General features: G+C 40.3%; 1 protein-coding gene across 1 annotated transcript in view; it reads right to left on the bottom strand.

The window, feature by feature from the left end:
* Positions 1-15,153, bottom strand: part of CFAP43 (cilia and flagella associated protein 43) — a 116,542-nt gene that overhangs the window by 79,068 nt on the left and 22,321 nt on the right. Inside the window, exons 9-17 of the mRNA XM_089671115.1 lie at positions 14,696-14,812; positions 13,855-13,935; positions 13,534-13,682; positions 12,803-12,906; positions 11,273-11,428; positions 8,961-9,130; positions 7,874-8,029; positions 3,369-3,499; positions 2,763-2,916 (exon numbers count right to left, since the gene is read on the bottom strand). Of these exons, the coding sequence (XP_089527241.1) occupies positions 2,763-2,916; positions 3,369-3,499; positions 7,874-8,029; positions 8,961-9,130; positions 11,273-11,428; positions 12,803-12,906; positions 13,534-13,682; positions 13,855-13,935; positions 14,696-14,812 (1,218 nt within the window). The remainder of the gene's footprint in view (positions 1-2,762; positions 2,917-3,368; positions 3,500-7,873; positions 8,030-8,960; positions 9,131-11,272; positions 11,429-12,802; positions 12,907-13,533; positions 13,683-13,854; positions 13,936-14,695; positions 14,813-15,153) is intronic.

Genomic DNA, 15,153 nt, shown 5'->3' with positions numbered 1-15,153 from the left:
GAGTCCCCTGCTGGTTTAAGACATAATGTACTAGTATGCACTGCATACTAGTACATTTTCACAAACTTACCCACAAAAGGAGCCCTGCAGTGCTGCGCTGTCACGGGTCTCCCTGGTTCCCGGCAGCTTCAAATTTCACCAGGTCTTAATTCCAGGTTTTATATCTTCAGCAGCTTGAATGGCCAGGCCTAAGTGATGTCACGCATTCGCATGAGAGTCACATCGCCGCCTCACACTGAGCGGGCCATAAGGCTACGTTCACACTACCGTTGTGTGCAGGCGGCAGAGAGGCATTTTACCGCTTCCTAAAGCCTCTGCCAATGCTGCACATTACAGCACATGGTGCTGTTCTAACGGGAGCGTTTGCGTCGCGTTGCGTCGTGGCAAAACGGATGCCTCTGGTCGAGTCAGGAGGCGTTGAAGCCTCCTATTCTCATCTATGGTGCCGCTCCGCAAATGCCCGGCGTTTGCGGTGCGGTTGCGACGCGGTTGCGGGGCGTTTGCGGAGCGATAACACCACTCAAACTGCATTATAGGCATTTGTGGGGCGTTATAAACGCTCGGCAAACGCCTAGCAACCTCTGCTAAACCGCGCATGCGGCGTTTGCGGAGCGTTTGCCAAGCGTTAAAAAACATTCCGCAAACGCCGGACCAACGCTTGACAAATGCTATAGGGGCATTTGGCAAGCGTTGGTAAAACAGCCAAGTGTGAACGAGCCCTTAATGTGGTCTAAGCTATGCATGTGCGGCTCCAATCACATTACCCGCTGACAGGCAGGGGGATCATTTATGACAGAAGAGACCTCTAGAATCTCTTCTGCTATGAAAAACCCTGCCTGTCAGCGTTTTTTGTTATTCCTGACTTTACTACCACTATTTATGCACATATACGCATTTAGTAAAGTTTAGAGGCAGGGGTGTTTATAGGCTGACGGGAAAAAAGAACTGCTAGGTGCATTTAGCGCTTGAATGTTAATTCATTTTAATGGCAAGAATAAATTAATACTCTGGCTAAGTAAACAAATGAATGCCCAAGCGGTTGACACGCCTAAATGTGACTAAAAACGTTACACATGTTTACAAAGTTTTTTCCTGCCAAAACGCTGCTGCTAGAAGGAAGGGCATCTAGGAGAGATCACCAAATGTCAAGTGTGCATGAGGCTTTAAAATCACATAGAAAAGCTTTTAGAAGGTCCACAAAGATACATCTATTTAACTGCTCACACATCACATAGATACCCTCACATGTCTACCCTCAAGCACCCACTGATCAGCAGAGTGAAAGTGAAAGTATATCATATTTTAGATGCCGCCAGCTGTACTATAATTAACAGATTTTCTGTTAATATTGACTTTTAGGCCTATTCTAAAACAGTATTGTTAAGATAAGACACACCATGGAGTTGAGTAATTAATATATAACAAGACAGAGTCAAAAGGAAGCTATCTAGGTGTGAATTAAATGTGAACTGCAAGTGAACTATGTCCTACATCTTGTGTTCTGAGTTCTTTCTTCTTTTTTTAGCTCTGTCTAAACAATGTAGGAAAGAAAGGATGCTGAGGATGTCTGTAAATCTATGGCTATAACCATTGTTCCGGATGTGTGGGATGGTGGTGAGAAGCAGATGGATAGGAAAGGATGTTTGGTCTTACACCTTTGGTTATGATTTTTCTTTTTATATTATGTTTTTTTTTTTTTTAATGTTATTTTTAATGGCTTTGTGGCTGAGATAAAAGACTTTGATTAATATGTAAACGTCATATATTGCCATTTTTAATTTTATCTACAATCTTACATAATCAGAATTTCTCCCTTCCCAATGGATATATGCCCGAAATATAGAATAGTGTAGAAAGCATCTAACGGATATCATAAAAATGTATTCTTGGAACTTATCACTCTGCATTTGATGTTTTGTGACCTAGTGAACACTGCTATTGCTCAGTAAACCATACACAGACTGAACATATACCTGTGTGGATGTCCTTCATTGCAAGGCTAATCTTTACAGTATCAGCATCCAAGACACACAAGTTACTACTTTCAAATTTTTATTTCAGGGTTTAAAGTGGTATTAAACCCAAAAGCAAACATTTATTATATTGCAGCTTACCAATTCTTACATATATTTTTCTTTTTTTAGGCTTTCTTCCTTTCTGTTTTTTTCTGGTGATCTGGCCAGTAAGTCTGTTGTTTTTTTCAAAAGAACAAGCTCTCTTCCAGATGTATTATTACAGTTATAGAGATGAGACAAACCATTTAACACTAGCAGGGGTACTTACATTGATCAGCTTTAATTTAATTATACAAAACCTTTATCTCAGAAGGAAAAACACTGTTTTCTGAAACTGCTTATAAAGTATTAGCTGGAATTTGGCTTCAATTTGTTACTGTATTTATAGCTGCTATTACATCTAACACTCCCCTTCCCCTAGCCTGAAAATGCTGGCCCTGTGCTCCTTTATCCAGGGTGGAGGTACTCTTATACAGGAGGTGTGTTACTGGTGGGATCACCAGGTGAAAACAGAGGGAAAAAAAAGAAAACTGATGCAGTCACCACTTCTAATGATTGGTAACCTGCGATATATTACATTTTTGGTTTTGAGTTTAATACCGCTTTAAAGAGAGTATAAAACAAGTGTTAAGAAAAGGAGGGTAAACAGATGTGAATAAAAAAGAGAGATGAAAAAGTATTAAGTATAATGAATAAATTAATAAAAAATATAAACTACAAAGGAAAACTCATGATGTTAAAACCAACCTCTTTTCCCTGAAACGGTGCAGTGTCAATATCTAGTGACCAAGCTGGCAGTTTCCTTAAAGCTTCATCTTCATCAAATATTGTGGATTGAAGAGAAATGCTAAGAGCTCTACCATATTCTTGGGCAGATTTCACTATATTGTTCCTGGGAGATCTGTAAATGTAATGAAATATTTAAAAGTGTCTCTCTTTAGATTAGTGCTAGTGAAATAAATAGGGGGTTGTTTTTGGATTTCCCCCTTATATTAAAATTATGTACTATCTTGTCGGTCCCTGTAATTATCTAGTGCAAAATATCTAAGCTATGACAATGTTGATGACAGTAATATATTACAATATTAGCTATAATAATAAACACAATACTGAAAGAAACCAATATAAAGATGTGATTGCAGCAATATACTGACTAGAAAAGCCTTTACACATTACAAGTCAATTACAAAACAAATTGTTGAATGCAATATTTTATTAATTCTTCTAATTGTAGATAAAAAGATTTGACCAATCTGTTCAGACAGACTGACTGGTTGCTGTTGCTGTAGTTTAGTTGATATATTGAATCTGTTTTCAGCATGTGCAATTGCATCTATTGGCTTCTGAACTCACCTCCACCCAAGGCACACAATGGCTCCATCTCCCATTCCTGCGGTAGCTAGTGTATGTCCATCTAAAGAAAATGCCAGTGAGCCAATACCCCCAGTGTGGTACGAGTGACAGCTTGCCTGAGCAATGGTTCCCTAGAAATTAGTCAACAGGAATAGTTATTAGATTTTGTGGCGAACCAAAGCATAGTTAATATTTCATATATTGCATAATAACTTTAGCAACTATCTGAAATATTCTGACTGTATGCTATCAATGTCTGTACCTTGGGGTGCACATGGTCAGCCAAAATGTGTACATAGTTACTGCCAGTGATTCTACCTTTCAAGGTGATGATGGCACCTTCAGAATACCAAGATATAGCTGCCCAAACCATAATTGGGGCGCCACCATGCATTACAGCTGGCATAAGACAGCCCTGGTTGTTAGCTTGGGACAATTTTTGCCACACGTAAATACGTCCGATGGTTAGGAACAGGGTGAAGCTTGATTCATCTGACCATATTATATTCTTCACAAAGGCAATGTGTCGGCCTTCTTTTTATCAAACACATTGAAGAAGTCATGGTAGGTAGAGGGAACTGATTGACTGGCCTCTGGTGAAGGTTGGACTGAGAGACATATGGAAGAATTGGTGGGTGTAGGGGCACCACAGTGTTGTAGACAATATTCTGAAGAAAAGATGATTTCCTTCTTGGGCCAATTGATCTGTGGGATGTGGGCTTGCAACCAGGGTATTCCTAGGATGGCTGGAAACATGGGGATCTGATCACGTCAAAACGAATAAACTCCTGATGGCCAGAGTCTATGGTTGCAAGAATAGGAATGGTTTCCTGGGTAACAGGTCCGGAAGTCGGAGTAGTGCCATCCGCAAGTAAGACGTCAAGTCTCTGTTTCTTAGGCAGAAGAGGGATGTGTAAGTCCTTGGCCAATTGGATGTCTAAGAAACAGCTACAAGCTCCCAAGTCGACTGTGCGCAACTTGACATCCCTTCCAGCCACCTGCAATGACATGGGGAGAATGACATGGGTGGTTAAAGTCCCAGATAGCTGAAGGTACCTAGGATGAGGCTGGCTGGACTTACTTGGGCGTACTGGGCAGTTACGCAGGAAGTGGCCCTACAGTAAAGACAGAGGTTGCCTTACTGTCTGCGTAGCCTTTCTTCTGGAGTTAGGGCAGGTCGGAGAAGGCCGATTTGCATAGGTTCTATCTCCGAATTGTTGATGGGTTGCGGAGCAAGGGCAGGAGCCGTTGTCCCTGGAACTTTTGGCAGAACCCAAGTAGGCCGAAAGGTCTGAGTATGCTCAGCACGTCTTTCCTGTAGATGCCGATCTAACCGAGTAGCGGGCAGGATAAGGTTCTCCAAGGAGGAGGGAGCTTCCACCCTAGCTAACTTGTCCTTGAGGGACTCGGACAGGCCTAGGCGGAACTGGTACTTCAATCATGCATCGTTCCAACCGGTGTCTGCAGACCATTTACGGAACTCCACTATGTAGTCCTCCACAGGCTGCCGACCTTGTAGTAGGGCATGGAGGGCGGACTCAGCAGTGGAGGTCTTCTGGGGATCGTTGTAGAGGGCAGCCATGGCTTCAAAGAATTCACTCACTGAATTGAGTGCTGGGCTCTTTTGTTCCAGAAGACTATGTGCCCAAGACTGAGGTTCTTCAGACAAGAGGGAGATGATGAACCCGACCTTGGCCGCTTGCAGAGAAAGGGTCCTGGGTTGCAGAGCAAAATATAATTCACAGGCATTCTTGAAAGCTCTGAACTTACGTTGATCCCCGAGAAAACGCTCCGGAGTAGGAACTCTGGGTTCCGGAGGTGGTAACACGATAGCAGGAGTGGTGGCAGGAGACTGACTGGTAGGTGCGGCTACTGGGTTGGAACTGGTGGAGGGATCCTGGTGTGCGGAAGTAGAGAGGGAGTGAAGACGCCCTTCTAGCTGGAAGTATCCTTGCTGTAGATCCTTCAGTGCTTGATTAAGTGCCGTCATCTGTTGGCACAGGGCCTATAGTGCGGAAGTGCCTCTCTCGGCCTCAGACATACTGGCTGGATGATACTATCACGTACCTGGTGATGGAGGCCAATGGAAAGAGGGCTTCCCTTGCGGCTAAGTTCCGGACTCCCCTGAGAGTGGGACAGCGGGAGTCAGACCCAAAGTTCTACAGGTAGCCTGTAGGAGTGCTGGTTTGTGGTCCACTCAGAAGCACAGCTGGTGCACAGAGATAGGTCTGCAGACAGGAGGTGCCTGTGCATGGTATGCAAGCCCTTCCGGGATTTAGATGTTTACTGGGTAGTCGCTTCAAGCCAAGGTCAGGTACCAGATGGGAATCAGAGCAGACGTAGTCAAATGGATAGCCGAGGTCATACACAGGGAAGCAAGAGAGAGAGAGTATCCGTAAGCCAGGCTGAGGTCAGATCAGGGGTAAGGTAGAAAAGACAGGTCCAGGAGCAAGCCGAGTTGGTAACAGAAAATCAGGGGTCAAAGTCACAGGAAACAGGAACAGGGCACGGGGAGCTAGAGATCATCCAGCAACTTTAGGAAGTGATGAGCCTCCTTATAAAGGCCGTCTAGCACCAAACTGAGGCTGATGTGTCCTTCTGCGGCCATGCAGAGTACTGGCAGAAATGCCAGATCTTGCAGAACTTCTGCTGTGGACAGGACCCTGACACACTCTCTCCTCTTCTGAGCATTAATATCGATCACAAATGGCTTGATAATTGCAGCTCCCCATGAATGTTTTGCTTTTGAAATTCCCCCCCCCCCTTTTTTGTTAACACAGACTTTGGAAGATTGAGCTCTGCAGTCACTTTTGCAGCAGCTGTTCTCTTATTCCAGGTTACAATCCTGCGCAATGTCCTTTTGTCTCTTTCGGGCAGTTGGCCATGCTTAGGCTTATCAGGCCACATTTTTCTGGAAACTGTATATGCCATCATAACCTTTCAGACAGTACCTCTCGACACGGCAAATAAATTGGCAGTTTCAGTCACATCAACTAAGCAGGCACCAACAATTGTCCTTCTTCAAAACTCAGTAAGCTCTGACATGACTCTGTATTACTAGCAATGTATGCAGTTAATGATGAAAATAAGGCTTTCCATCTGTTGGCTAGGTGTCTCATCACACAGCGGAAGCAAAAGAATGCTACATCACTTTAGCTTTCAATGCGAAACATATTGTCACTTACACACCTGCAAGTCACGTAGCATTTCCATATTTTTTTCCAACCCCTGTAAATACATTGATTCAACTGTTTCCCAAAACAGTTACATTGAAAGTATGTCAAGTATGATAACTGTCATGGTTGCCTGTGCCTGTGCTGAACTAAAAAGTCATTAAATGGCTAGTGTCATAACTAGCACCATGACAGCTGCTGATCAAATAGTGGTCAAGAGGGTAGCTTCCTTGGCTTCATTGGTAAAGGATAGGAGAGTTTAGTTCTGCTTTAAAAAAAAAAGACACAGGGAGGAAATAGCCTCCAACAAGGAAAAGGTATCTATGAATGGAGGATGAGAGTATGAATGAAAAGTCCAACTCCTTGAATCACAGTTCTCTTTTCATTCATGGAAGCTCTAGTACTTCTTATATGAATGGGTGGAAAGGGTGGGTATAGTTGATACTCTAAATGAATTTTGCATTGAGTACTATCCTTCCTGCTGATTTTTAATAGAAAAAACTTGCTAAACTTAAGCCTAGTACACATAATGAGAAGATCGGATGAAAATACACAGCAATTGTTTGATAATCTAATCGTTAGTACACAGCTTTCGACATCCAATCACAACATTTCAGACAAAAGTTTCCAAAGCAACATGACTAAAAAATTTTCTCATTTGGTAACAGAACTAATGATTTTTGTGTGATTAGTACAGAATTCGTACGAAAATATTTAAGGGACAAAGACCTTGCATGGTCGGAAACAAATGGAAGAAAAAAGGGGCAATAAAAACAAATATCGTGCAATATGAAAAATGTTATATAATATGAAAAATCACAAATTGCCTTTATAATAAATATTTAAATCCCTTTGTAACCATGTTGACAGCCCTGTCCCATTACATGCTAGAACGTAGTTACGTGCGCGGGAAGTTGTACTGTGTTGTACGAGAATTTTCACATCTTAATAACCTACTGTATTCATTTTTAATATGAGACTAGCAAGCAAAAACAAAAAAATGCAATCTTTCGTACAATTTTCCCATCGTGTGTAGTAGGCATAAGGCTTTAAATTCTATGTGGCACGTAAATTAACTACACTACCAAGCTATGTGTGAAGGAGACAGTACCTGCCTTTTATCTGTGCACATTTGTTAATAAATGTAAGGCATGCCAGGCAGTATGGTTAGTACAGGTGCCTATCTGGATCAAATTGGGTACAAAAAGGGCCACATGCACTGCAATAATATTAATTTGTCCATGCTAAATTGAGGTAATTTAATACTTTCCTGTGAAAATTCTGCATGATTCTTGCATTGGCAATCTAGCGCATATATCTTTATATACTAACTAAATGATAAGAGTCTTGAAGATACAAAATTCCATCTCTTGCAGCCACAGCCAGCCACTTTTGATGAGAAGACAAATGAAGAGACCCAGGTCCAAGCTGACTTCCCTGCACATTCTTCTCAGCAGGCAGAACTTTAAGTAGATCCCCAGCAGAATCCTATAGACACAAACAGACATTTTTGTTTCATAGAGACAAAAGCAGCTCTGACAAATACTGTACTGAAAATGGCAGTGGTTTGCAGTGAGCAAAGCAAAGATCAGCGTAAAACAGTTTATCAATAGCTTTAATTTCTTTTGTGGTTTTCTGGAGTTACTAAACAGCATCACTCTTTATACCATATTATTTAATACAGCTATGGTTGAGGTTGTATTTTGTGGTTTTCTGCATGGCCAGTTTGTCTTGCGATCCTTGGTATTAAACCTTAAACTCAATTTTTTATAGATTTAGAGTGCTAGAACCTTTGCAGTTAGTGACCCCATTGGGGAGGTAACCCCTAACATCCTGTCCCACTGACATCAGGACAAGACATGACAAAGGCTCTAATCCTTCCCCATTTTGGAACACATTCAGAGAAATGTATGCTTATGATTTTTAGTAAACATTTGCACATTAAAGAGTCCTAATACCAATTTAACTAAATTTGGGCCAACAGACATGATGGGGTTAACTTGCTAAAGCTGGTTCACCCAGAATCTCGTACACTTCTGTATGGAAACCAATCACCCTCCAGGTTTTATTGCTAAAGCTTAATTGAACAAGCTGAGGTTAGAAGCTGACTGGCTTCCATGCAGAGGTACACGAGGCTCTGAGTGAACCAGCTTTAGTAAATCTCCCCCATGTGACAAATGACATCGCCAACCCAGCCTATTTGCTGGAGTACTATTTTTTTTCTTACAAACCTTTGATAAAAATACATAGTATATTTACAAGTTATAGAGCTAATAGGTGCTCACTGCATCCTGAATGATTACAAGTGGCAATGCTTTAATACTGCACAAAATGAATGTCAGGATTACAAACAAAACATGTACACTGCCTATCTCTTTAATTATGAAACACTTCAATAATATCATTCCAAGACAATTACCTTTGGCAGCACAAATTTGTAAATCAACGTAGATTCGCCACAGTAACCATAGACTGAGTTTCCGTTGCTTCCTAGAACAGCCGAATACAGGGGCTGCTCAACTTTATACTGTTGCTTTTGGATCATGAGGTCTTTAAACATCCCATGCTGATCAGTGTATTCAATTGGATCTGTAAGTACATGGCACAGATAACTTGTCACTGAATATCAAAATTATAGGTTCACCTCATAGTTTTCCCATGGCCTGAAACCTCCTTGAAATCATGGGACCTCTACTCTATGTTACCTTTATATATAGTTAATGGGGAAATTTTATATTTCCTCAATATTAATGGCTCACAATATCTGTGAATTGAATTCTAAGCATGGTTACCTTGGATTACTTCATACTATAGGAATATCATTACAAACTGACCAAGCCAAAGCCCTTTCAGGAATGTGTGCTATCTTCCTTAAAAGATAATACTACTATGCAGATTTTACAATTGGTTAATGCCACCCACTAGTCCTGTAAATACCACAGCCAAAATTTGTAATAGTTAGTCCCGTACCAGGGCATTCAAGCATTGTGCCAAGCCGTAAAGATGGGGGACTCCTTGGCGAATGGCATCTATAGCTAAGTATTCTTTTTGCATTTTCCAATATCATTGCATTTGATTTTTATCTGTTATTATTTAATAAAATGTTATATACAGTTTGATCTTACCTACAAGTGTTTGTGTGATCTCTCTTTGCACATCTTGAAAAACCCCAAAAAAGTGAGCTATCACATGTACGTAACCATGATGAAACAATTGAAGGCTGGCCTACAAATTTCTATTTGTAATCAGGTTACTCTATGTACTTCAATGCCTGCTGTTTGGTAAACCTGGCAAATATAAGTATCTGTAGCTACCCCTAATAAAATTATATTTATATTTCTAATTCCTTGTTAGGTTTTAAAAACTTTATATACATTTTGAATTCCAAGGCTTTGTATTTTTAATCATTTGCAGTTTAACCTATTGACAGCCCATGCAGGACAGTAGGGAAATGTTTGTAACCATTGATTGTAGAAGATCCTGCAGCCACTGGTATGCCCTATGTCTCATCCAGAGCAGGGGTGGACTGACCATTTGGAAACTCGGGCGCTGCCCAAGGGCCAAGGGTCAGTAGGGGGCCCCATGAGATGCCCCTGGTTCCTTTTTCATAGGCTTTTTTGAGTATGGGCAAGGACATAGGGGCCCCATGATCCCCTGTTGCCCGGGGGTCCCATGAGTTGTCAGTCCACCCCTGATCCAGAGTACTATAATATTTACAGGCTATGGCATGTAGTAAGTGTTAATGATTGGCTGGCCAGTGTATTTTCATGAATATTTCCCTAGGCTGCATAGCTATAGGAGGGGAAATTTCAGCACTAATAATGTAAATTGCCTGCACAGCACTATGCTTTTCAAAATATCTCTTTGCAAAGCCGTAGTGTAGGCATGCCTACAGTATCCTCCAATTTACCTGTAATTTAGAATGGTCTCTTACCCAGAAAACTGCCTTGGTCAGCTTCATGTGTCAGGTGTGAGTAAAAGTGGAAAGAGAAATGGAACATTACTAGATTTTGGCCATGAAAGCAAAGAATTAAATTATGAGCAGTGTTAGTAAAAAGTGATATATGAGCAGAAAAATATAGGTGGTGCTATTGTTGACTTAGTTGACTGTCAACCGGAACCTAGATTGAGTATCTAGAACCTTGACTGATTACCTGAACCATTACAGTGACATTACAGTGGAAGATTCATGAAGCTAGTGAAGTCTGAAAGAGCTAAATTTCTAGTGTTTATTGTCAGTGTTTCATTGCCCTTACTCCTGGACAGAGCTGTCAGTGAAGTACTATAAACCCAGGCAAGCAAGATGATGTATCCCTAAGGGGGAGTCCAGGTCCAAAATGATCTGGACTTGTAAGCCATTCCTTGACAGGCTGGTCTTATAGTAAGTGGGTTGGATGATGCTGGTCATCATTCAACCAGAAAAAGGATTGGCACTGGACCACAGAGCGCAGAGTCTGAGGGAGAAAGTGCCGGTGAGTACTGCAGTAAGAGCTGTTTATTTTGTACTTTTTTTTAACATGCCTGACTACTTCTTTTTAACATATTGTGGACTTGGACATTAAGTCAGGTCCAAGATGACAGCCCCAAAGTCTGCAATAATAATGGCTCACGGGTTCTCTTTAAGCATCCATAATAATTCATCAACAATATTATTATTCAGTATTTGTGCTCTTAAATTATTTTTTTTACATTTTCTGTAATCACAAATCAACAGATGTGTTTGGAATTTACCTGCTAAGATTTGCAGTGCCAATGAAAACAGCTCCAGTTGAGTGCCACTCTCCTCTTCTTCCTTCTCTCCCATGGGATAGACAAGTGCCAAAACTTTAATGTGTGATGTATCTGTTGTACTCAGTGATGACAAAGACAGGATATCTCCACCAACCACTATGAGAAAGCACATTTTACTATATAAAAATACATAAGTACAATTACATTTTTCTCTTTTTATAGCCTTATATTCCACAGAGCTTTTACCGCAACATAATTGGTAATGAAAGCAGTGGTGACTGGAAATATGGAAAAGAGAATACCCATACTGTCTGTATTGCAATCTGCATTTCAAGATTATTTGTACAGGCAAGAGCTAGCAAAATGTCGGTTAACCTTCATTGTTAGGTGCTATTGAGTTGTGAGCGCTTAGCAAAGATGGTTCACAGCAATTGTTGTGCTGAATCTAACCTATACAAATAAACCTTTACATTGGTGCCTGAAGTCATATATATCTCTTATCCCTATTTCCCTATTACTGATGAGAAATGCAATAAACACTTGCTACAGCACAAGAACCTGCTGCAATGTAGATGTCTTTGGAAACTGACTTTTTTTCCACCATATTCAGGTAAGACATGAGGCCTAGTTGGTCTTCATTTTATGCTGAGGTCATACAGGTGATAAAACTGATGCATTTTTCAATTATTCACCCCTTGCTTCTGTGCTAAAATATAAAATCACCATAAAGCACCTGATTTAAAAATATAAATATATCTAAGGAAAATATTAATAAAGTGTGAAGAATTATCCATCTAATAGAGCCACTAAAATAAATATTTCTATTAAAAATATGTTCTAGCATCTACCATATAAGCAAAATTTTAGATGTACTCTTTACTGCCCTCCACCTCCACCTGTTGCAGACGTCCAAGTTCCTTTGGTTAGATAGTGAGTCAGAGAGGGACAGGACAGATGTGTTGATTTACTAAAATTGGAGATTGAAAAATCTGGTGCACCTTTGCATAGAAACCAATCAGCTTCCAGGTTTTATTGTCAAAGCTTACTTGAACAAGCTGAAGTTAGAAGCTGATTGGCTACCATACACAGCAGCACCAGATTTTGCACTCTCCAGTTTTAGTAAATCAACCCCACACTGTTGACAAATAAGATGAAGCACAAATGACTACTTGTCTGAACCTCAATTGGTACTATGTCCTGTCCCTCAACTTCCTCACTATGCAACCAGAGTGCCTTACAGCCTTATGAGGCTATTCTGATTGCCTAGAAAGTAGGCACAGCACCAGTTCTCAGCTTAAGCTATTGCCTATATTTACTGTTTGCCAGGGAACTAATACTTTGTTTATATCACCATCAGTTCACAGAGCAGAAGAGATTTTAAGCTGCAGGCATGAATAAGACAATAAAACACAAAATAAATTTGGTAGATTTTATTGAGAACATAAATAGAGCATTGAAAGTTGTAAGTTCACAAATCTTGCCTTTTTAACAGTACCCCCATCTTAACGTGCATTTTAATCAAATTATTACCTGTATATCCAAGAACTTGAAAACAACTGGAAGGCTTTGCATCTACTATAAATATGTGCCCATCAGCGCCCCCCGTCAGGAGGAAATTTCCTTTTTGATCAAAACTAGAGAAAAAAAAATAATTGCAGATTAAACGCCCTGCTATTTTTTATATGTAAATATTTGTTACTGTCGGTGATGGAATTACAATCTGTTAATACTGACAGTGCCTAAAGATCTTGCCTGTTTGGGTCTTTAAAAATCATTTTGGGGGTCAAAACATGAAACAGACCCATTTTATTTAAACTGCATATGTCCGTGTCAAATACGCACACTCTCTCTTTAAAGCAAACCTATACTTTGCCCATTCAGGGCAAAGCAGCATGTTTGCCTTAACCCCTATTATAACCCCAGCGTATACTTATTTTTGCTTCACTGCCAGCTGCCCTGTTCAATGCCAGGAGCCTAAAGGAAATATATAGTACCTCTGAGTATGGAGGAACATGTAACTCATTTGTCAGATTTGTCACAGGGGAAGTCAACTTCAGTGACTCATAGCTTACAGGGCTTTGCCTTGCCCCCCCCGGTTGCAGAACAGAGCAATGGGGGAGTGAAAGCAAAGTAAGTACTGTATATGCTGCTGAGAAGGGCTGCATTAAAACCAACCTGTTTCTTTCCCCGATACGGCAAAGTGCAAGTTCACTTTATAGTGCACTCCAGAAAGGGATCAAGTCAAATAAAAGGTAACTTACTGCAGGTGCAGAACAGGAACATGATAAAGTCTTTTTCTTTGAACTATTCGAGGAGATTTTAGTTTTACTCCATCAATTAAATAAATATGTCCGGTATTGTTTCCAATTGTTGCATAATGGGATGATGGGCAGCATGCCATGCAAGTTACCTAAGGAAGAAAGGCTACTTTACCACTCAAAGACAGACATGGGTATGATTTAGCAGATCATGATCAATACGTTGATTTATTTGTGTACTTAAACATCACAAAATACAGGGAAATTACAGTAGAAAGATAACATTTAATAATTCAGCAATAATAGACATTTTAACATAATTACCTGGGTGTCAAGAGCCAAAGCACTGATGTTTGCTCCATCTTCCACTGACCACATCTGGACATCTCCAGACTTGCCTACACTCTTTAATTTGAAAATAAAAGGAGATAATTTTAGGCATGAAACTTGTGTTGGACGTAATAGAAGAATGGGGACTATTCAACCTTAGAAATACATGACCTTTTCTCTTGACTTTCTATTATATAGGAAATGTATTCTCCCCACTATATCAAGCCGTCTCTGTTGATTAATAAACTAAATTACTACTTAAATGTCCTGACAGAAGGATAGATAGTAGCTGAGTTTAATTATCCATGAATTTAACGGTAAACATAAAAGTAAAAAATATGGCCCCATGCATACTTCCTAACATATTAAGGGGTAAGTCTATGCAAAGATTATAACTCAGACTTAGCTGTGTTGTAGCAAATTTGATCTTCTTTTGTCTTGGTAAATTGTTTGAGACCCCAGAAAGAGGTCTCACTTCTCTGTCATAAGCATTGAAGTAAGAGAATCAAATTAACATTCAGACGACTAGCATTTTCAGGAGAGAGCATTTAGCATGTGTCCAAGACCAGTGGAAAACAAGGTGAACAAATTCAGGGAATCAGTCCCGGTATTGTGCGTTATCTACTAAAACTGGAGAATTCAAAATCTGGTGCAGCTCTGCACTGAAACCAATCATCTTCCAGGTTTTATTGGCAGAGTTTAATTTAACAAGCCGAAGTTAGAAGCTGATTGGCTGCCGTGAACAGCTGCACCACATTTTGAGTACACCAATTTTAGTAAATCCCCCCCCCCATTGTGCCTGAATTATGTGAAATTAAAAATGCAAAGGACTTACCATGCAGTACTTGCTTCCATTGGTCAGAAAATCCACACCAATTAATCCCTTATTGTATGCGTTAAGAATTTGGATAGGGTCTTGAGAATGTTTGTGGTTGTATATATATACAGAACCCTAAAATAGAAGATAAAGAGTGTAGAGCAGTTCAAAGCTGTATATGTTGTGTAAAGCATACATTTATAGAACAATGTTATGCAGGAGGAATTATGTTCCTGCAAAATTCAAGAACCGATATAATTCAGGATGTGTCCCTTTAAATTACTGGTATATTTCTTCTATTCCACAATCCATGCAGCATCTTTGCATAAGCATGTTTAAGGCTCAACATTTTATTTTATTACTGACAAGAGTGCTTCATCCCTCTCATAGGTCCAGATGCAGCAAAAACATTACTGCAGGAGCAATGTAAATGCTTCCACATGGCGATGACGGCAAAACCACAGTCACAGGAACAA

Source organism: Staurois parvus, unplaced genomic scaffold (genome assembly GCF_062004578.1).
Source record: "Staurois parvus isolate SC_StPar_1 unplaced genomic scaffold, SC_StPar_1.0 ptg000099l, whole genome shotgun sequence".
Taxonomy (NCBI): Eukaryota; Metazoa; Chordata; class Amphibia; order Anura; family Ranidae; genus Staurois; species Staurois parvus.
Note: the sequence above shows the minus strand (reverse complement) of the source record. Positions and strands in the feature narration are given on the sequence as shown.